This window comes from Manis pentadactyla, chromosome 8 (genome assembly GCF_030020395.1).
Source record: "Manis pentadactyla isolate mManPen7 chromosome 8, mManPen7.hap1, whole genome shotgun sequence".
Classification (NCBI taxonomy): Eukaryota; Metazoa; Chordata; class Mammalia; order Pholidota; family Manidae; genus Manis; species Manis pentadactyla.
Window position 1 is genome coordinate 90,173,383 of NC_080026.1, and position 24,882 is coordinate 90,198,264.

The 24,882-nt window shown below is 34.2% G+C and overlaps 1 protein-coding gene across 4 annotated transcripts in view; it reads right to left on the bottom strand.

Moving 5' to 3' along the window:
- Positions 1–5,075: 5,075 nt before the first annotated feature.
- Positions 5,076–24,882, bottom strand: part of SLC25A16 (solute carrier family 25 member 16) — a 47,992-nt gene continuing 28,185 nt past the window's right edge. For all 4 annotated transcript variants that reach the window (XM_036923980.2, XM_036923978.2, XM_036923981.2 and 1 more), the window contains 5 exons: positions 23,011–23,132; positions 22,694–22,760; positions 17,784–17,946; positions 8,169–8,237; positions 5,076–6,836 (listed from right to left, as the gene is read on the bottom strand). In XM_036923980.2, coding sequence (XP_036779875.1) covers positions 6,680–6,836; positions 8,169–8,237; positions 17,784–17,946; positions 22,694–22,760; positions 23,011–23,132 — 578 coding nt within the window. In that variant the 3' untranslated portion in view covers positions 5,076–6,679. The remainder of the gene's footprint in view (positions 6,837–8,168; positions 8,238–17,783; positions 17,947–22,693; positions 22,761–23,010; positions 23,133–24,882) is intronic.

Genomic DNA, 24,882 nt, shown 5'->3' on the forward strand with positions numbered 1-24,882 from the left:
TCAAATGGTTGTTAACAACAATAAAATTCTGTATAGGGGACTCAATGCACAATCATTAATCAACCCCAAGCCTAATTCTCAACAGTCTCCAATCTTCTAAAGTATAATGAACAAGTTCTTACATAGTGAATAAGTTCTTACATGGTGAACAGTACAAGGGCAGTCATCACAGAAACTTTCGGTTTTGATCACGCATTATGAACCATAAACAATCAGGTCAAATATGAATATTTGTTTGATTTTTATACTTGATTTATATGTGGATTCCACATTTCTCCCTTTATTATTATTATTATTTTTTAAATAAAATGCTGAAGTGGTAGGTAGATGTAAGATAAAGGTAGAAAACTTAGTTTAGTGTTGTAAGAGAGCAAATGTAGATGATCAGGTGTGTGCCTGTAGACTATGTGTTAATCCAAGCTAGACAAGGGCAATAAAACATCCACGTATGCAGAAGATTTCTCTCAGAATGGGGGGGGGGGGTGAGGTTCTAAGTCTCACCTCTGTTGATCCCCAATTTCTCACCTGATGGCCCCCCTGCGACTGTGCCTGTCTTAGGTTGTTCCTCCCTTGAGGAATCTTACCCGTCTCTGGCTAACCAGTCATCTTCCGGGGCCATACAGGGAAATGTAAAGTTGGTAAGTGAGAGAGAAGCCTTATTGTTCGAAAAGGTTAGCTTTTTACTTCTTTGCATATTTATGCCCTGTGGCTTCTATGCCCAGCATTTGTCTTGAGGTATCTTTAGCACTTGGAGGAATTATGATACTCGGTAAATTCGATATGAGGCACGAATTCTATTTAAGGGTTGTAATTAGGAAGGAAGAAGAAAAGCTATAGAGGTAGCAGACAGAAGAAAACATGGGAAGATTGATTATTTCTTTGACATATCTTCTTGTAGATTAATTTAAGCATGTATAGGTTTTAAACGATGGATTGTCTTTTTTATGTATTTTTACTTCTGTTTAGTAATGTTTTATTGAGTATTTTTGCATCTATGTTCATCAGAGATATTGGTCTGTAATTTTCTTTTTTTGTGGTGTCTTTGCCTGGTTTTGGTATTAGAGTGATGCTGGCCTCATAGAATGAGTTTGGAAGTATTTCCTCTTCTTCTACTCTTTGGAAAACGTTAAAGAGAATGGGTATTAGCTCTCCACGAAATGTTTGATAAAATTCAGCGGTGCAGCCATCTGGTTCAGGGGTTTTGTTCTTAGGTAGTTTTTTGATTACCGGTTCAATTTCATTGCTCGTAATTGGTCCATTCAGATTTCCACCACCCTACTCACACCGCTATCTTGAGTCCCTCCCTGCCAGTTGCATTTCTGTGATTCATTTTTATAATGAATCAATGCTGAATTTTGCCAAGTGCTTGCTCTGCTTCTATGAAGTATCATGTGGTTTTTCTCCTTTATGCTGTTATTACTAGAAATTACACTGTTGACTTTTGATTGTTAAGCAGTTTTTGCCAATCCTTTGACAAACCCAACTTGGTCATGATATAATAAAGTTTTTATGTACTGGTGGATTTGATTTACTAATATGTAGTTAAGATTTTTTCCATCTTTGTTCTTGAAGAATTCTGGTACAAATTTTAATTATAACTTTGTCAGGTTTAGGTATCAAAGTTATGCTAGCATCATAAAATGAGTTGGGAAGTGCTGTCTGTCTTCTATTTCTGAAAGTTTGTACAAGATTCTTTCTTAGATGTCAAACACTTAACTGTCAGAGCCTGGAGTTTCTTTGTGGAAGGAGTTTTAAAATTAAGTTCTACTTCTTTAATTGGCTATGCAAATTTTGTTGCTTCTATGTCAGTTTTGACTGTGATTTTCAAGGCATCTGTTCATTTCATCTAAATTGTTAAATTTCTTGACAAAGAGTTATTAAGAAATCTCTTATCATCTTTTTAATATCCATAGGCTCTATAGTGATATCCTGTTTTTCATTCTTGATATTGGTAACTTATGTTCTTTTTATTTTAGTTATCAGTCTAGCTAGCAAATAACCAATTTTGTTGATCTTTTCAAAGAATCCATCTTTGGGTTTGTTATTTTCTGTCTTTTATTTTGTTGTTATACGTTTTAACTGCAAACCACTGCTGATAAAGCAGAATTACTTCTGTAAAAACAGAATCAGACAATTTTATTCTCCTGCTGAAAATCTTCCAGGGCTTCCCATTGAGTTTAGAACAAAAGACCAAACCATTACCGTGTCCTACAGAGTCCTACATGATCTGGTCCTTATCTCCTTCTCCAACTCCATTTGTTGCTCCTTCTTTATTTGCAATGCTTCATTCACACTGGCCTTATGACAATTCTTATGTCAACCCAAGCTTTTTCCTGTTTCACACGGGCCGTTCTTCTCCCACAACTCTGCATGGTTGTTTCATTTTTAACCTCCATGTGCCAGCTTGAAGTAGAGTACACATTCTTGGTCATTCTAAACTAGCTCCCTGTATAGCCCACAATTATTCTCTATCCTGTAATCTATTTACTTCTGTAATAAGCACTTTCTACAAACGGTAATCATTTTTATTTGACATATTGACCTGTTAGAGTTTAATCTGAACAGGATACTACTCTACTGAAGTATAGCATCACGGCTAGCATACTATGCTGTAAGTTTAGAGTAGCTGAATTTGAATCCTAGATCTACCACTTACTGTGTGAAGTTGGGCAAGTTGCTTGACCTCCCACATCAAAAGTGCTTAAAACAAAGCATGGAACATGTAAGTCCTCAAAATATAAATGACATTATTTATCATTGATTTCCAGTGTCTCACACAGTATCTGGTATTCAAAGAATAGATGTGAAAAACTGTGTAAAGTGTATATTGCTGCATAAGTGTGTCAGATATCATTGGCCCAACTCTGCAAGGCAATGCATTACTCATATAATATAGGTTTTATTATTTGCCATTCATCTTGGCTCAAATTAGCAACAAGACACTTCTGTGAAACAAGCCAAATGATTTTCTTTCTAAGTTGCTCTTTCCATGCATTATGTGTGCCTCATTTCTCTGTACTAGAACATGTCTCCAAAAACAGGGACTTAGCCTTCATTCTTCTCATCAGTAAACATTACTGAGCAGCTATTATGGTGACACAGACTGTGCTTCTTATAGGGGATGAGAACATGGCTCTGCCCTTAAAAGAACCTATGGGGGGCAGAGTAAGGGGCATAGGTAAACAGGCAGTTGCCATAAACTATGGTACATACTCTATTAGGGAAATATCCAGTGTTAGATGTTATTGCACATGCAAATTATATTGTAAATACAGCTAACGACCTCCCAAGGCAAGCTCCCCCAGTTTTTTATAATGCCTGGTACATAATGTTGCTGAATAAATGGATGTTGAGTACCCTGGGGGAGAATAGGGTAAGCTGTCCACTAACCTTTCCACCTCCACAGAGGCAATCATTGACAGCTGGGAGTGGTACCTCACTTTTCAATCCTTAGACTAGACCACTGTCCCATTCTATATGCAGAGGGATATACCCGCTGACAGGCAGGAAAAGAGTGACAGCAGAGATCAAAACAGAAACAAACTGTCAATCTTCAATGGATGATAACCCAGCAAGATGCACTTAGGCTACTAATCTGAAGTAAATCAGATATAAAGTCATTATTTAAAATATTCTTCTGTTCTGACTGCTTATGTTTACTATAACAATTGCTTTAATAATGTAGTTAAAAGAGAATTGTCAGAATATAAATAAAACTTTCTTTTTTTTTGTATAGTTGATATACAATATTATATTGGTTTCAAGTATACGATATAGTGATTTGTTATCTATATAATTAAATCCTCATTCAACTAGTGTAGAAACTGTCAACATAGAAAAATGTTATAGAACTATTCACTATATTGTCTATGCTGTACTTTCAGCCCCATGTCTAATTTATATTATGATAGAGATTTTATCCTTTTTTAATCCCTTCACCTATTTCATCGTCCTACCTTAACCCCTCCCCCATGGCAACCACCAGTTACTTTTCAGTGTCTATGAGTCTACTGCTATTTTGTTAATTTGTTTTGTCTTTAGATTCCACATGTATGTAAAATAGTATGGTATCTGTCTTTCTCTGCCTGGCTTATTTCACTGAGCATAATACCCTTTAAGTCCATCCATGTTGTTGGAAATGGCAGGATTTTTCTTTTTATGGATGAATAACATTACATTATATATATATGTACCACATCTTCTTTATCCATTCATCTGTTGACAGACACTTTGGTTGTGTATCTTGGCTGTTTAAATAATGCAGCAATAAACAGAGGGGTGTATATATCTTTTCAAATCAGAGATTTCATTTTCTTCAGGTAAATTCCTAAAGTGGAATTACTGGGTCATGGCATTTATATTTTCAGTTTTTTGAGGAACCTCCATACTGCTTTCCATAGTGGCTGCACTGATTTACATTCCCAACATGGTAGGAGGTTTCCCTTTTCTCCACATCCTCACCAACACTTGTTATTTCTTGTCTTTTGCATGTGACCATTCTGACTGGAGTGAGGTGGTATCTCACTGTGATTTTGATTTGCATTTCCCTGATTAGTGATGTGGAGCAATTTTTCATGTGCCTGTTGGCCATCTGTATTTCTTCTTTGGAAAAATGTCTGTTCAGGTCCTCTGCCTATATTTTAATTGAGTTATTTCTTTTTTCACTGTTGAGTCATAAGAGATTTTTATATATTTTGGATGTTAGCCCCTTATCAGATAAATCATTTACAAATATATTCCCCCACACAACAGGCTGCCTTTTTGTTTTGTTGATGGTTTATTTTGCTGTACAAAAGCTTCTTAGTTTGATGTAGTCCCACTTGTTTGTTTATTTTGCTTTTGTTTCCCGTGCCTGGGGAGACATATCCAGAAAAAAATTACTCATGCTTAGGTTCAAGAGACTTTTACCTAGATTTTCTTCTAAGAGTTATTTAACTATTAGCATATTAATGTAAATAATTATTAACTATTAATGTAAATAATTAAAAGAGGAATAATTGTCCATATATGAATAAATTTTTAATACCCTGTGTATTCTATAACAGACATAGAATACAAATTTTTATTTAAAAAAATACTCACAATTCTCTTTTAATGATACCATAACTGAGATACTTATTTTATACATTTAAATTATCTTGAGATTCGATAACAATATTTAGCTACAGTGTAGGCCAGAAATGATAATATACAAAACAGTTTTATGAACACATGTATTTCTACCTGTGGATACACTTATAAATCATACAAAGATACATACTTATTTTAGAATAAAGACTTTGAAAATGAAACCAGTTCATCTAATTTTTACCAAGGTATGACAAAAAATTTTTTGTGCAAAAAAGTAAAAATTGAAACAGAAATAACACTTTTAACTTAGTTTTCTAATATCTGCAATATCATAGCAACTCAGATGTTAACTAGACTTATTGTGGTGAACATTTTGCAGTGTATATAAATATGGAATCATTACACTGTACACATGAAACTAAAATATAATATTAAATGTCAATAACTATGCCTCAACTTAAAAAAATATATTATAAAGTTAAAGCAATTAAATGTTTGCATTGGCCCCCCCAAAAAAATCATGTCACTAGAAATCTATGTTTCTGAGGCCAACTAAAATTATTCCTCTCCCATTCTGTCATGCTTATAATCAAATATAAAGAGTACCCTTAACATAATAAATGGAATTCTTACATTTTAAACCATTTTAGTATGAAAGACAGCAATTCAAATCATGTTTTACATTTCTATTTAAGTTTATATGCACTAGAATTATTTTATATGGAAGAACTAGTTGATGTATCATGACACAATACCTTAGAAATATTTGACATTCACATCTATATTAATGGATATTTTACAATCCATGTAGATACATTTTTCTAGCATATACCAAATCACCTAACAAAAGCAAATCTATAATGCTAATCTGTTTTGAAAACAAAGATATTCAGTACTTCTTATTACTGACTTTGGGAAATACAATGACTTTTAAAAACACATTTAATTTAATCAGTCATAGAACCAAGTGATAACATTTAAGCAAACCTGAAAATTCTTTACTTATTGTTGAGTATCTACAAGGCTAATTTTCAAATACAACATTTATTTTATTTAAAAAAATGAAATGAAAAGGTTTGTCCTATTATCCAGTGAAGCAGAATTAAGAGAAGAGAGATAATAAGAATCATCTTCATACAGGCCTCTAAGCTATGTTTTATGTAATTAAAAAATTCAGTTTTCATCATTCTGCTGTAATACAACCAAGCCTGTTCATTACAATAATAACTAATGTTAGAGTCTTTGAAAACCATAATTACAATTAAAAGCTTGGAACAGCATGATAAAGCTAATGGTAACATCTTGAATCCCATTTTAAATCAGTTCTACTTCCAAGGAACATATTTAAAAAAAAATGGTTTCAGATAATCTAAATGATTACCCAGCATCAGCTTAGGGATTTTTTTCAGTGTTCTAAGGTATAACTTTTTGCATCAAAAAGCATAGTAAGCACTTTTGATTTCTTAAGAATAAAAAAATCAAGTACTAAAATACCAGTGTTTCCTGTGATAGGACAAATAGCCCCTTCAAGTAATGCTCCCCCAAAATCAAAGTAATATTTTATTTTTCCCTCGGAAGGTTTATGAAGGAAAATAAATCACAATTTTTTTTAGTTGAGGTGAAAAAACTGCTTCATAAGTTCATATGTTGTAAATGCCACTGCTTGAGAGGGAATGCAGCGAATGTAGTTAAGAGATAAACCACGATATAATCCTTTCCGAATTCCATGTTGTCCATAGACGTACTTCATAGTCTCCCACATGGTACTGAAAGACAAAGGTTAAATGATGACATCTTTATATCCACTCATAAAGAGCAATTTCAGGATCCATAACAGCATTTTTAAAAGAAGCTAAAATGCCATCTTGAATAGCTTCGGAAGGCATGTGTTAGAACAAGTTGAAAATTCACAATAAAAGAGCAATTCATTCCAAGTAAGGACAAACATCATGCACAGAATTACAGGGCTTGTGAAGAACAATATAATTTGTTTGTATTGTGTCTGTGACATTTACTGGCAACACTATTTCATAATAATGTTTGAAATATTGATGTAGTCATTTTAAAGGATGTCCTTCAAGCTTTCACTTCAGCTCAAGCTCTGTACTATAACAAGCACATGCTTATAGAACTAAAGCTTGGAGGGCTATCAGATTTCGGCAATAAAGACTTTCTTGTTTCAAACACTGTCCTTTACTTTCAAACCAACATTTTGAGCCTAGACTTTCCCTTAATAGGCAATCTAGACTGAAATCGCCAAAAAATCTTTTGTGTGAATAAAGGCCATTCAAGGTCCTGAACATTCTCCTCTTCCCATGAGGGAAACATCACCAGTCAAACAGAATGGTTCTAAATCTCCACAGATTATAAAAAACTCTAGAGCTGTGCTGTACAATAATGGTAGCCACTAGCCACATATAGCTACTGAGCACTTGAAATGTGCCAAGTCCAAACTGAGATGTTTTGTGACTATAAAATAAACCCTGGATTTCAAATGCTTTGTGTTAAAAAATAAAAAGGATGGAAATATTGAAATGTTGAAGTGATGATACTTTTGATATATTAGGCTACATAAAAATATTTTATAACAATTTCATCTGTTTCTTTTTGTACTTTATAGAAATGTGGCTACCAGAATATTTTAAGTTACCTAAGTGCTTACATTATATTTCTATATAACAGAGCTGCTCTAAAGTGAATTTTTTTTTTATTGAAGTATCACTGACATAAAATCTTAATTGGTTTCAAGTATACAACGTGGTGGTCCAACAGTTACCCATATTATTAAATCCTCACCCCATCTAGTGCAGTTACTATCTGTCAACAAACAAAGATGGTACAGAATCATTGGCTATATTCACCATGCTGTACTGTACTACTATCCCCATGACCAACTTATATTACGATTGAGAATTTAAAGTGAAATTTTTAATAGCAGGATTAGAACTTGATTAAGACCTTATAGTATTACCAAAGTAAACTATGATAGATAAAATGGAGGATCCAGACTTACTGGTGAGACCACAGTCCTCTCTCCCTACTTATTTTAAACTTAACATTTCTTAAAGAAAAAGAACAATGACAAATGGAGAACTTACAGGCACTTTTCAAATTCTGGAAGAACAGTCCCTAATTGCATTCGTCGACGAGTTACATCAAATGGGTAGCTGAAAGAAAAAAAAAGCAGAACTTAAAAATGATTTTTAGTTTTCCACTCAACAACTATTGAATATAAAGCCCTATATATGCTAGGAAATAGTGTGTTTCTATTCTCTGATGTTTTGCCTCCTCTGGGGAGTCAGGATATAAATACATGAATAAAAATTAAATACCAATACAGAGATCTCCTTGCCTTTGCTTATGTGGTTCCTTCAGGAGAGATGATTTCTTCTCTCCCATCATCACAATACCAAGTTCTATTCATTCCTCAAACCAGATTAAATACCACTTCCTGAAGAAACAAACTGGGTACTTTTCATTGTTATAACCCTAAGACACAGTTTCCCAATTTTGGCACTATTGACATTTTGGGTTGATTAAATTCTTGGTTTATTAATTCCTGTGCACAGTAGGATGTTTTAGTGCACCCCTGCCCCCTACATACTAGAAGCCAGTAGCACACCCCCAGCTGTGGCAGCCAAAAATGTCTCCAGAAATAAATATGTCTACTGGAGGCAAAATCACCCAGTTGAGAATCACTACCTTATGACTATTCAGCAAGTTCCCCTGTATATAGTAGACCAATAAAATTTCCCCAAAGGCTAAAATTAACAATACAGAGAATTGCATGTAGAGACCAGAGAAAGTTCTACATTTTAAAAATTGCCTGAAATGAAATATCAAAAGTAATCTCTTGAGAGGATCTGAGCAGACACTTCCTCAAAGAAGATATTCAGATGGCCAACAAGCACATGAAAAGATGCTCCACATAACTAGTCATCAGAGAAATGCAAATTAAAACCACAATGAGATATCACCTCACACCACTTAGGATGGCCACCATCCAAAAGACAAACAACAACAAATGTTGGCGAGGTTGTGGAGAAAGGGGAACCCTCCTACACTGCTGGTGGGAATGTAAATTAGTTCAAACATTGTGGAAAGCAGTGTGGAGGTTCCTCAAAAAGCTCAAAATAGAAATACCAATTGACCCAGGAATTCCACTTCTAGGAATTTACCCTAAGAATGCAGGAGCCCAGTTTGAAAGAGACATATGCACCCCTATGTTTATCGCAGCACTATTTACAATAGCCAAGAATTGGAAGGAACCTAAGTGTCCATCAGTAGATGAATGGATTAAGAAGATGTGGTACATATACACAATGGAATATTATTCAGCCATAAAAAGAAAACAAATCCTACCATTTGGAACAACATGGATGGAGCTGGAGAGTATTATGCTCAGTGAAATAAGCCAGGCAGAGAAAGATAAGTATCAAATGATTTCACTCATCTGTGGAGTATAACAAAGCAAAACTGAAGGAAAAAAACAGCAGCAGACTTACAGACCCAAGAATGGACTAACAGTTACCAAAGGGAAAGGAACTAGGGAGGGTGAGTGAGGAGGGAGGGATAAGGGGAGTAAGGGGCATTAAGATTAGCACATATAACATGGCGGTGGAGGCACAGGGAAGGCAGTGCAGCACAGAGAAGACAAGTAGTGACTCTATAGCATCTTACTACACTGATGGACAGTGACTGTTATGGGGTATGTGATGGGGACTTGATAATGGGGGGAATGAAGTAACTACAATGTTGCTCATGTGATTGTATATCACTGATACCTTTAAAAGAAAGGAATCTCTTCAGGAGTGGGACCCCACTTTTTTTTAATTAAAACATTATTTTAAAAATTATTTTAAAAACTGTTTTCATTTTACTCATTTGACTACTTACGTTAGGTCCTGTGCTAAACAATAAACATAATTTCATTCCATCTTTCCAAAAACGGAATGAAGTACGTACTGTTATCCCAACACTAAGATAAGAAAATTGAGTCATAAGAGACATTCTCCAATGTCACAAAGCTGCTTTCTACTTTCCTATTCAAAGTCCTCCATGGTACCTACTATACATATAAGCAATAAATGACATAAACAAATATGTACTTTTATATACATTTAAATTTGCTATGAAATAGTTATAATTAAAAAAAAAAGCATGTACCAACCAAACAGCCTAAGAAATAACATTAGCAACAGCTGAAGTGCCAAATGCAACTCAATAGCATCTCCAGGAATTGTTTTTTAATGGTAGGGGGAGAGAGGGAAGAAAACTTTATGGGGATAAAGGGACCAAAACCTCAACCTGAACTCATTCAGTATACAAGCAGGAAAAGGGAAGATGGACTTCCTTAGCAGAAAGGAGAGCATGTAAGAGGTCAAAGTACAAGGATAAGAGCTAGGGAAATAACAATGAGAAAGACAGACAAAAGCAATATAGGCAATGTCCTGAAGTAGGAAATGGTAAGACATAGTGACTATTTGGTTATGTACAATGTGACAAATGATTTCAAGGTATCAGAAAATTAATGGTTATCAATAACAATTATGAAAGTTGGGAGCTGAGGATTGTCATTAAGAGAAAGACAAGAAAGTAATATCTAGGGGAATTATGATTAGCAGACATAATGTAGGGGGTGGGGGGCACAGGGAGGGCTGTACAACACAGAGGAGACAAATAGTGATTCTACAGCATCTTACTATGCTGATGGACAGTACGTGGTGGGGACTTGATGACAGGGGGAGTCTAGTAATCATAACGTTGCTCATGTAACTGTAAATTAATGATACCAAAATAAAATTAAAAAAAAAAAAAAGAAAGCAGTATCTGAATTAGAGTTTGCATTGATGGCAGAAGTCCAAGTAGAAACATCTAAGAGCTTGCTAAAGAAGTAATGGAGAGTCCGCAATGGAAATTTAAACAGGACTGATTATCTGCACAAAGGTGACCAATGAAACCATATAAATGAACTATGTTAGATATTTATGGAACAAAGCTAGGACTAAAGTCCAGCTGAGCCTTTAAAAATCAGCACATACAAACCTTCATAAGAGTGTGTATCAAAGAAACCTTAATAATAATTTTTTTAAAACCTAAAAAAAAAAAATCAGCACATATAGGAGAAAGAGGAAGATATGAATAAGCAAGATACATGAAATGGGAAGCCTGGGGAGGATAATCACCAAGAGAAATCTCTGTTAAAAAACCAAGGGAGTAGATGCCTACGACTACCTCTATCACCATGAAAAGGCACAAGCATTTGATCCAGTCCAGAATTACCCAGAATACCCCCGAGAGGAAGCCTGGGGAGATAGATTTAACCAATCTTCCTGAAAAAGAATTCAAAATAAAGGTCATAACAATACTGATGGACCTGCAGAGAAATATGCAAGAGCTAAAGGATCAGGTTAGGAGGGAGAATACACAAATAAAATAATCTCTGGAAGGACTTAAGAGCAGACTGGACGAGGTGCAAGAGGCCATTAATGGAACAGAAATCAGAGAACAGGAATACAGAGAAGCTGACACAGAGAGAGATAAAAGGATCTCCAGGAATGAAAGAATATTAAGAGAACTGTGTGACCAATCCAAAAAGAACAATATTCACATCATAGGGGTACCAGAAGAAGAAGAGAGAGAAAAAGAGACAGAAAGTATCTTTGAAGAATCAATTGCTGAAAACATGCCCAAACTGGGGGAGGAAATAGTCTCTCAGACTATGGAAGTCCACAGATCTCCCAACACAAGGGACCCAAGGAGGACAACAACAAGACACATAATAATTAAAATGGCAAAGATCAAGGACAAGGACAGAGTATGAAAGGCAGCCAGAAAGAGAAAAAAGGTCACCTACAAAGGAAAACCCATCAGGCTATCACCAGACTTCTCAACAGAAACCTTACAGGCCAGAAAAGAAGGGCATGATATATTTAATGCAATGAAACAGAAGGGCCTTGAACCAAGGATATTGTACAGCACGATTATCATTTAAATATGAAGGAGAGATTAAACAATTCCCAGACAAGCAAATATTGAGGGAATTTTCCTCCCACAACCACCTCTACAGGGTATTTCAGAGGGACTGCTCTAGATGGAAGCACTAATAAGGCTAAATAGATGTAACGAGAGAAAATAAAATCACAGCAAAGAAAGCAGACCAACCACATACTAACTAAAGGCAAAAAATAAAAACAACTATCCACAAAAGCAGTCAAAGTAAACACAAAAGAACACAAAATAAAACACGTAACATATAAAGAATGGGCGAGGAGGAATAAGAAGGGAATCATCAGACTGTGTTTATAATAGCTTAATAAGCAAGTTAAGTTAGATAGTAAAGAAGCAACCTTTGAGCCTTGGTTAACTATGAATCTAAAGTCTGCAATGGCAATAAGTACATATCTTTCAATAATCACCCAAAATGTAAATGGACTGAATGCACCAATCAAAAGACACAGAGTAATAGTATGGATAAAAAAGCAAGACCCATCTATATGCTGCCTACAAGAGACTCACCTCAAACCCAAAGACATACACAGACTAAAAGTCAAGGGATGGAAAAAGATATTTCATGCAAACAATAGGGAAAAAAAAGCAGGTGTTGCAGGACTAGTATCCGATAAAATAGACTTCAAAACAAAGAAAGTAACAAGAGATAAAGGAGGACATTACATAATGATAAAGGGCTCAGTCCAACAAGAGGATATAACATTATAAATATATATGCACCCAATACAGGAGCACCAACATATGTGAAACAAATACTAAGAGAATTAAAGGAGGAAATAGAATGCAATGCATTTGTTCTAGGAGACTTCAACACACCACTCACTCCAAAGGACAGATTCACCAGACAGAAAATAAGTAAGGACACAGAGGCACTGAACAACAACACACTAGAACAGATGGACTTAACAGACATCTACAGGACCCTACACCCAAAAGTAGCAGGATACACATCTTCTCAAGCACATGGAACATTCGCCAGAAGAGACCACATACTAGGCCACAAAAGGAGCCTCAGTAAATTCAAAAACATTGAAATTCTACCAACCAACTTCTCAGAGCACAAAGGCATAAAACTAGAAATAAATTGTACAAAGAAAACAAAAAGACTCACAAACACATGGAGACTTAAGAACATGCTCCAAATAATCAATGGATCAATGACCAAAATAAAATAGAGATCAACCAATCAATATATGGAGACAAATGACAACAGCACAAAGCCCCAACTTCTGTGGGACACAGTGAAGGCAGTTCTAAGAGGAAAGTATATAGCAATCCAGGCCTATTTAAAGAAGGAAGAACAATCCCGAATGAATAGTCTAAAGTCACACTTATTGAAATTGGAAAAAGAAGAACAAATGAGGCCCAAGGTCAGCAGAAGGAGGGACATAATAAAGAACAGAGAAGAAATAAATAAAATTGAGAAGAATAAAGCAATAGAATAAATCAATGAAACCAAGAGCTGGTTCTTTGAGAAAATAAACAAAATAGATAAGCCTCTAGCCAGACTTATTAAGAGAAAAAGAGAATCTACATACATCAACAGAATCAGAAAAGAGAAAGGAAAAATCATGAAGGACCCCACAGAAATACAAAGAATCATTAGAGAATACTATGAGAATCTATATGCTAACAAGCTGGATAACCTAGAAGAAATGGACTACTTCGTAGAAAAATACAACCTTCCAAGGCTGACCAAGGAAAAAACAGAAAATCTAAACAGACCAATTACCAGCAACGAAATTGAATCAGTAATCAAAACACTACCCAAGAACAAAACCCCCGGGCCAGATGGATTTACCTCGGAATTTTATCAGACATACAGAGAAGACATAATACCCACTCTCCTTAAAGTTTTCCAAAAAATAGAAGAGGAGGGAATACTTCCAAACTCATTCTAGGAAGCCAGCATCACTCTAATACAAAAACAAGGCAAAGACCCCACCAAAAAAGAAAATTACAGACCAATGTCCCTGATGAACATAGATGCAAAAATACTCAACAAAATATTAGAAAACCAAATTCAAAAATACATCAAGAGGATCATACACCATGACCAAGTGGGATTCATCACAGGGATGCAAGGATGGTACAATATTCGAAAATCCATCAACATCATCAAAAAGAAGGACAAAAACCACATGATCATCTCCATAGATACTGAAAAAGCATTCAACAAAATTCAACATCCATTCATGATAAAAGCTTTCGACAAAATCGGTATAGAGGGCAAGTACCTCAATATAACCAAGGCCATATATGACAAACCCACAGCCAACATCATACTGAACAGCGAGAACCTGAAAGCTTTTCCTCTAAGAACGGGAACAAGACAGGGATCCCCACTCCCCCACTTCTATTCAACATAGTACCGGAGGTCCTAGCCACGGCAATCAGACAAAACAAAGAAATACAAGGCTTCCAGATTGGTAAAAAGAAGTCAAACTGTCACTATTTGCAGATTACATGATATTGTACATAAAAAACCCTAAGGACTCCACTCCAAAACTACTAGAACTAATATTGGAATTCAGCAAAGTTGCAGGTTACAAAATTAATACACAGAAATCTGCTGCTTTCCTATACACTAATGATGAACTAGCAGAAAGAGAAATCAGGAAAACAATTCCATTCACAATTGCATCAAAAAGAATAAAATACCTAGGAATAAACCTAACCAAGAAAGTGAAAGACCTATACCCTGAAAACTACAAAACACTCTTAAGAGAAATTATAGAGGACACTAACAAATGGAAACTCATCCCATGCTCTTGGCTAGGAAGAATTAATGTTGTCAAAATGGACATTCTGCCTAAAGCAATCTACAGATTCAATGCAATCCCTATCAAAATACCAACAGCATTCTTCAACAAACTGGAACAAATAGTTCTAAAATTCATATGGAACCACAAAAGACCCCGAATACCCAAAGCAATCTTGAGAAGGAAGAATAAAGCTTGGCGGGGGGAATCTCGCTTCCCAACTTAAAGTTCTACTACAAAGCCACAGTAATCAAGACAATTTGGTACTGGCAAAACAACAGAGCCACAGACCAGTGGAACAGAAGAGAGTCCAGATATTAACCCAAGCATATATGGTCAATTAATATACAATAAAGGAGCCATAGACATACAATGGGGAAATGATAGCCTCCTCAACAGGTGGTGTTGGCAAAACTGGACAGCTACACGTAAGAATGAAACTGGATTATTGTCTAACCCCACACACAGAAGTAAATTTGAAATGGATCAAAGATCTGAATGTAAGTCATGAAACCATAAAACTCTTAGAAAAAAACATAGGCAAAAATCTCTTGGACATAAACATGAGCGACTTCTTCATGAACATATCTCCCCAGGCAAGGGAAACAAAAGCAAAAATGAACAAGTGGGACTATATCAGGCTGAAAAGCTTCTGTAAAGCAAAGGACTCCACCAATAGAGCAAAAAGGCATCCTACAGTATAGGAGAATATATTCATAAATGACAGATCCGATAAAGGGTTGACATCCAAAATATATAAAGAGCTCACACACCTCAACAAACAAAAAGCAAATAATCCAATTAAAAAATGGGCAGAGGAGATGAACAGACACTTCTCCAAAGAAGAAATTCAGATGGCCAACATACACATGAAAAGATGCTCCACATCCTAGTCATCAGAGAAATGCAAATTAAAACCACAATGAGGCATCACCTTACACCAGTAAGGATCACCACCATCCAAAAGACAAACCACAACAAATGTTGGCGAGATTGTGGAGAAAGGGGAATTCTCCTACACTACTGGTGGGAATGTAAACTAGTTCAACCATTGTGGAAAGCAGTATGGAGGTTCCTCAAAAAGCTCAAAATAGAAATACCATTTGACCCAGGAATTCCACTTCTAGGAATTTACCCTAAGAACACAGCAGCCCAATTTGAAAAAGACAGATGCACCCCTATGTTTATCGCAGCACTATTTACAATAGCCAAGATTGGAAGTAACCTAAGAGCCCATCAGTAGATGAATGGATAAAGAAGATGTGGTACATATACACATGGAATATTATTCAGGCATAAGAAGAAAACAGATCCTACCATTTGCAACAACATCGATGGAGCTAGAGGGTATTATGCTCAGTGAAATAAGCCAGGTGGAGAAAAACAAGTACCAAATGACTTCACTCATCTGTGGAGTATAAGAACAGAGTAAAAACTGAAGGAACAAAACAGCAGCTGTATCACAGAACCCAAGAATTGACTAACAGTTACCAAAGGGGAAGGGACTGGGAAGGATGGATGGGTAGGGATGGATAAGGTGGGGAGGGCGGTGGGAAAGAAAGGAGGTAGTATGATTAGTATGTATAATGTTGGGGGGGGCATGGGGAGGGCTGTGCAACACAGAGAAGACAAGTAGTGACTCTACAGCATCTTACTACGCTGATGGACAGTGACTCTAATGGGGTTGTGGGGGAGACTTGGTGAAGGGGGAGCCTAGTAAACATAATGTTCCTCGTGTAATTGTAGATTAATGATATGAAAAAAACCCAAAAAACAAGGGGGTAGAACAATTCGAAGGAGGGGTAAAAGAACTGAGAAGAAGCCAGCGGGTCTGTTAAGAGTCAATGCGTCTAGAATATAGTTTAAGGAAAGAAGTGGGAAAGATAAAACAGATTTTAAGGCTGTAACTTGGAAATGAGTAATAAAATAAAGGAGCAGTAAAACCAAGAAGAGAATCAAAATAACTAGAAGTGATCATGTCTCTGCAAATGAACAAGGTTCCGCAGCCAGGTATCTAAACATAAACGACACACCTTTTCTTCTTTACCTTCAACCTAGTATGATCTGCTCCCCCATACAAACACACTAAATCTGCTTTCACAAAGGTAATCCTTAATTGTAAAACCCAATGAACACCTTACTTTTCTGAACTTATCTTACTTAGACTTTTCTCTTCCTACTAGACACTCTTTTCTGAGTCTCTGTGACATGACTACTTCCTGCTGTCTTCCTTTTTTTCAGGATACTCTTCAGTGACAGAAAGCTTTTCTTCCTGTTCCTATGAAGTTCCTGTTTCTTAGTATTTCTAGCCTTTTTTTATCTCTATTCAGTCACTCTTGAAGCCACTTTTCCAATTACAATATAGTAATACAAGTATCTATGTTCCCACTATAATGTATATTACTATATAACTCTACTGTATTGTTGCTGACTTAATTAGAATATAGACTTCTTAAGGTAATAGCTCTGTTTTTCCTTTAGTGAATGTCCCAATGCCTAGTACACTAGATGACACAAAGGAGGCCTTCAAGATTTAGTGCAAGAGAAGTTGTGCTTCCTTACACGCATGAGCATGCACACACACATGCACACATACATACACACAGACACAAGTAAATGGCTCAAACTGCAGAAACTTCAGATAGGGTAATGAACGAAAAATATGGATGAAGACTATACTCAGTGTTTTTAGCTTTCTTTCTTTTAAATGAACCTGTAGGAAACTAGTGGGTTCAAACTTAGTTGTCAATTTGGCACATAGTTATTTATGATATGCCTAAAAGTGCAGCACATCTGGAAAAAAATTTATTAAATTAATACTTATATTTTGCAAGGGATCCTATGTTTTAATAATCTATTAGAAAAAATAAAATAATTAAACAATGCTGGAAGTCAGGGTTGGGTAACTGCGATTTGAATTAAGTTGATGAAGAAACTTACGATATTGTCTGTGCTATTGCTCCAGCGACACCACCACAAAGTAAGTTTATGTGGGTTTTCAAAACTAAGACATTAGGATTGTCTGATGAAGGTCTTCCAAGAAGGGTAGGAGCATAGGAAAGCCCAACACTCTTTAAGGTACCAAAAGTAAAAAATGAAACACCTGAAAAACAAAACGTGAATTCACCACAGTGCTTCACAGAACATGAGCTGCAAAAAGACACTATTCTGACATAATAACCAATTAACTCAAGGAACTATACATTTCCTGATTTCTGATGTTTGGCTTAATCTAAGATAAAAAAATTTAATTACTGTTTAGTTTGGCTTAATCTAAAGTAAAAAGATTTAATTACTGTTTATAAATAACCTAAACACAACAAAATTACCATCCATAAAAAATTATAGTACTAGTTTTCACACACTTATAGTTCACTTCACTGAATAAAGGCAGAAGTTGAACATAATGCCACCTTATATTGTAATAGAATTAAGAGTGTTTCAAGGTTTCACATGAATAAAAATTAAATGAATTAAAATTAAATTCATGATTAATAATTATAAGTAAATACGACAACCTGTATTTATAATAACAATGACGGTGATATGTAAGATAGATGCAAAAAGTTCAAAAGTGACAAAGCATTCTTATTTTAACTAAGTGTTTAATTTTGTCTTTAAGGAAGAGTTGTAACCATAGAAACGTTATTAGCTCACAAGACATATGGCTCTAATGAATATTGAATTAAGTTATTGATAATATGCATCTGGTGCTTGCTGAACATTCACATGATTTTATAATAGACCCATTAGAGTCATTCATTAAGGAAATCAAGAATAGAATTCAAGCATTCCTATCAACTAAGCATTACTTAAGTACCTTGCTACTAAATTTTAAAAACATATTTAAAATATTTCATGCTTAAGAATAAGTACTAACTAAAATTCAGCCTAGGATAATACCTCAATATATGCATTTATTCTTTATACAAAACTCTTATAATCTTATAGTATTTTGAAATGATGATATATAATTTTAGAATATTCATACACTTTAATATTTGGTAAATCTAAGGACCTAATCTAAAAAACAGAAGAAGCTCACAAGGAAATTCATAGCAAATTAAATTTAAAAAAAATTAGAAATGCCTAAATGATATGGAATAGTTTTCAGTGAAATATGACAAATTAATAAAAATGATATTTGTGGAGGATATTCAAAAATGTGAAAAGTATTCGGGAAATGGGAAAAATTAAGAAATAAAATTATACAATTGTATAACTATGTAAAACTTATACAATTGTATAACTATGTAAAAATAAAATTGTATAACTATGCAAAAACTGAAAACCAAACACAGAATTAAGAAAACTAGAAAGAGAAGAAAATACAGCCAAAAAATTAAAGAGTTCTGCTTTCAGCATAATGACAATATAGGTATTCTGCGGGACTTTGATACTGTAAACCAACTGTATCTATTGCTGGGCTTGCGAAAAGGATGAGAAGAATTCCCAGCACCAGCACCTCCCAAAAATATAAGCTGGGGCCCACTTGGAAGTTGTGGGCCCATGAGTGAAGTAGAATAACTCTGCATACTGATGCCATTAGCAGTAAAGCCATAAAGATGGATCCTGCCATTGGGACTACAGATGATGGAATCACTGGGTCGGAAACTCAGAGATTAAGATCAAGAAATGAACTCATAATTAAAGGCCAAAGAGCACAGGAGGAGGAAAATAAATGTATATATTTATAAAACAGTAAGGATTCAAAAAAATAGGCAAGCAAGGATAAAAATAACTAAAAAGAAAAGTTACAAGTAGAAACCAAATAGCAAGGTATAGAAACAAGTCTAATATATCAATCAACACAATAAATTAGTAAGTGGACTAATTAGCAATTAAAACATTGTACAGACTTGATTTTTTTAAATATCCAGCAAGATGATGATTACAGAAGAAATACTTAAAACATAAAGACATGAAAAGGTAGAAAATAAAAGGATGAAAAAAAGATACACAACCCCCCTCATGTTCTGAGAGAAATCTTCTGCATACATGGATGTTTATTGCCCTCGTCTAGCTCGGATTAACACATAGTCTACAGGCACACACCCGATCATCTACATTTGCTCTCTTACAACACCAAACTCTGTTTTCTACCTTTATCTCGTATCTACCTACCACTTCAGCATTTTATTAAAAATAATAATAATAGAGAAATGTGGTATCCACATATAAATCAAGTTTAAAAATCAAATGAATATTCATATTTGAACTGACTGTTTATAGTTCATAATGCATGAACAAAACCGAAAGCTTCTGTGATGACTGCCCTTGCACTGTTCACCATGTAACTTATTCACTATGTAAGAATTTGTACTCCATGTAAGAATTTGTTCGTTATGCATCAGAAGATTGGAGACTGACGAAAATTAGGCTTGGGGTGGATTAATGATTGTGCATTGAGTATTGACCCCCCTATACAGAAATTTATTGTTGTTAACAACTATTTGATCAATAAATATGAGAGATGCCCTCACACACACACACACACACAAAATATATATATATATATATGAACACACTTCCAATTGTAAAATAAATAAGTAACCGGGATGTAATGTATAGCATAAGGAATATAGTCAAAATATTTTTACAACTTGGTATGGTGATAGCTGGTACCTAGAATTATCATGTATATAAATGTTGAATCACTGTGTTGTACACCTGAAACTAATGTAATGTAATACTGTTGTCAACTACCCTTCAATAAAAATAAAATAAAATAACAACAACAACAAAAAAGATACACAAGGCAAATATTAATTTGGATTTCTCCAAAAAATAATTATGAGATAAGAAGGGGCAAGGTTTGAACAGTACAATATACTAGATGACATTAAGACTTTTAAAAAGTTTTATGATGGTATGTGATTTATGCTTAAAAAAAAAAGCACAGAGAGCTGAATACTGAAATATTGTGCATGAAATAAAGTGGATTTTTTTTAAAAACAATTTGGGATCAGGATAGAGGGAATAATTAGGTGAGACAAAACTAATGAGTTGGCCACTGTTGAAGCTAGGTAATGGGAGAAAGGTGGTTTAGTACACTATTGTCTACTTTTGAATGTGTTTGAAAATTTCCAAATTTTAAATAAAAACAAATAAATAAAATAACTAATGGGATGGAGCTAAAGCATTATTAGGAAAAAAATGCTTACATTTCGGGGGAAAAAAATCCAAAGGTTGAAAATTAATGAGGAAAGAATCCAACTGAAGAATAGATTTAGAGAATGGAGATAATTAAGATATAAACAAAAATCAATGTAATGGAAAATAAAGGTAAACCAAAGAAGAGGAAGAAAGCCAAAATTGTTTCTTTGCAAAATCTGGTGACTGATAAAACAGACAAAAATGAAAAAGGGGGCATGACTAGAGATAGGGAAGATGTAAAAAAATATGAAGAAATAAGGAAAGTCTTTCACCAAAAAAGTTGAAAACGAACCCAAAACAGTCAAGTTCAATATGTAAAGAAAGGTATGAATTACCAAAAATGGCTCACATGGACCTAGAAAACCTACCACTTAAGAAATTAAACCAGTATTTAAAAATCCTCCCACAATGAAAACTTGCAAGAAACAGATAATTCTTATCTTATATAGATTCTTCCTGAGGATGGAAAATAAATACTCTTCAACTCATTCTGTGACATCTATATAACCTTGATACCCAAACCACAAAAAGATATCAGAAGAAAAGAAAATTAAAGCTTATCTTGCTTATGAATACAGGTGTAAAAATTCTAACAATTATCAAATTGAATCCAACAGGATATAGAAGTATCACTACGTCATAACCAATTTGGGGTGACAGTAAAACATTTATTAATGTCAGTCATTATGTTAACAGATTAAAAGAGAAAACTATATAACTCCACTGCGATTTGAATTAAGTTGATGAAGAAACTTACGATATTGTCTGTGCTATTGCTCCAGCAACACCACCACAAAGTAAGTTTATGTGGGTTTTCAAAACTAAGACATAATCATCTCAGTAAATGCAGAAGAGGGTATCTGATAAAATTCTACACCAATTCAGATAAAAATTCTTAGCAAAACTTCTTCAACCTGATAAATGACATATACTATAGTAAACATTATGATAGATGAAGAAATATTAGAAACAGTCCCTTTAAAATCATTGATGAGCCAAAATGCCCAGTAACATCACTTCTCTTCACTACTGCACTGCATTGTAAGTCCTTAGCTATTACAGTAAGATAAGAAAAACATAGATGAATAAGGACATAAGGATGAGAATGGAAGTTAAGAAAAATGATATTATTTGCACAGGATGTCATGGCCCACACAGGAAACTCAAAGCATCTACAAGTAACATGGTGGCCAGCTATTATACGGACAAGTAGGATAATGACTAGCTATAAGATCACATAAAAAAATTAAATTAAGCAATAAGCTAAAGGCAATTTTCTAATGGACACAAGAGCTTATAAGGTACCTATGAATATATCTAACAAAAATGTCCAAGAAATGTATGAAATTTCATTCAAAATCCCAACAAGGATTTTTGTGCAACATCAAAAATGGATTCTAAATGTTTGCAAAATAGCGAAATATCTATAGTCCTTACATTGCTGAAAAAAAGAAGCATAAGGTAAAAGGACTTGTCCTACTAAATACAAAGACTTATAAAATTGTACCCTATTGTTTTAAGAAGCAGCACTGCAGATCACTGGGAAAAGGAAGGACTATAGAATAAATGGTCAGATGGTTATTCATACAGAGGAAAAAGTAATTCCAGATGGATTAGGGCTTAAATATAAAATGCTAAACTTTAAAAATAATTTCTAGAAGAAAATAAAAACTTTCTGCCAAATTTGAAAATACCTGCATATGGAGCCATTCCTAATATAGTAGGCATCAGGCCTCTGTAAAATCCAAGGAAACCGCCTTCCTTTTAAGTGAAGACAAATTAGAAGTGAGATTACATTGTGCTCATTATGATAAAACATCAAAAAATAAGAGCATATATTACAATGGAAAATTTATTCTGGGACACACCCTGAAACAAAGATGTGTTTTCATTACAATTACTATTAATGTCAATAATAACAAATAAAAGAATAATTATTTAGATAGCATTCAAAATATTTTCCTAAATATAAAAGGACACATTATAGACAAGAAAAGTAAATGTGAAATACCTTTGCATAAATTGTTCTGAATGCATGAATAATTCCTGTGTAAGTGTGTTCCCCTTTCACCTGGAATGCTAGGCGTACTCTAACCATGTCAAGAGGGTAAGTACAGATAACTGCTGTCATACCTGAAAAGAAAGTAGAAACTAAAATATAAAAGGAATTTACATAAAGCTATATACATATATATATTTCCTATCATTAGTAGCAATCTCAAATTGTAGCAATGGTGAAAATTCAACGAAATCAGAGTGCTATTACTGATATAATTTTATCATTATAATCATTAGCTGAAAAACAAACTTGTGAGTAAAAGGTCAGTTTGAAATCTTTTCAAGTTCTTCCTACTGTGAGGTTATATTGTTAGCAGCAAAACAGTAAAGTATAAGTGGATCATGAGTATTTTTTTTGCTATTCCTTGTGTATTCCTAGTTAAGACACTGAAAGGAAAAACTATCTACATAGCACTAGGCAAGATATTTGACTTATTATTTGTTTTCTCTAATCCTAAAATGGAGAGAAGCTTTACCTCTCTATAGAATTCTTATAAAAAAATAAAATAAAACTTCATTTTTTATAAGAAAACTTCAAATCATGATTTTCTTTTTTAGAATTTAGGTTAATTTGTCATGACTAAACATAATAAAAATATAAAAGTTCAAGTTCATAGAAACAATACATTTCAGAGATGAAATCTCCTGATAAGCAAATTTAGTACTAAGTTCTAGATTTTTATCAATGATTTCAAATTTCAATCTGAGTTATTTTTTAATTTAAAAAATCTATTTTTTGTAAAGTACCAAAGAAATTTTCAGTGTAGAAAAATTAGAAAATACAGTCCAAAAAATTAAATACACATACTCACCCTCTAGTAAGAACTACTTAAATATTTCAAACGTTTTGATGTGTACATTTACATACATGCACATATTTATAACTTGTAATAACATAATTCTATTTTGTAATCTATTTTTCTACTTTATATTGTGAACATCTTTCCATCTGAGAAAAATATTACCTGGATGTATCATCATTTATTAAAACAATCCTATTGGACATTTAGATTGTCCCCATAATGTGCTATATGACATTGTAATAGCAAACAATGCTTTAGAATTGTTTCTGTGAATGTCCTTAGAACTCAGTATGTTTGTGTATCATTCCCATTATGGATAAATTCCAAAAATAGAATTCTTAGGTCAAAGGGTAAAACTTTTAATAGAAATTGTCCACCAGAAAGATTGTGCAAATTTATGTCATAAATTATAAAAGAAGTCCTATTTCTTTGACTTTTCATAAGTATTAGATGATTATTAGACAATCAGAATATTTAATTATCAGATAATTCTCCCAACATTTGATGATCAAAAAGCATTCTCTTGTGTTCTTTTGGCTTCTCATATGATTTTCTTTTGCTTTCTTTTTTTCCTTTTTGGTAGTTTTATAGCTTTACTTGACATTATTGGTCAGTTCTCATTTGCACTGTAAAGATATTTGAAAGTGGTGACAGATTTTGTAAAGTGGTTCCTATTTGGTACATAGGTTATCAATGTATACAGTTTGTTTAGTGAATCTTTATCCTCATTATATTGTCTGGACAACCATAACAGATACAGGATGGGACATTCCTTCTTCTTTGGCCCAGATGGCTTTGTTGTGCCCAGTGTCAATGTATACATCTGGAGTGCCCATTCCCTTCATGGAAAATTTCTGGATCTGCGTACCCACGGAGCACACATCTTGAAGCCCACCCCATGGGAATTATGCATGCTAATGGTATACCCTTTGGTCACCGCCTCACAGCCGGCACCTTTCTTCTCCCCACCCTTCTTTGTGGGAGCTATTCTGGGCCCAAGTTGGAAATGAAGAATGCAAGAT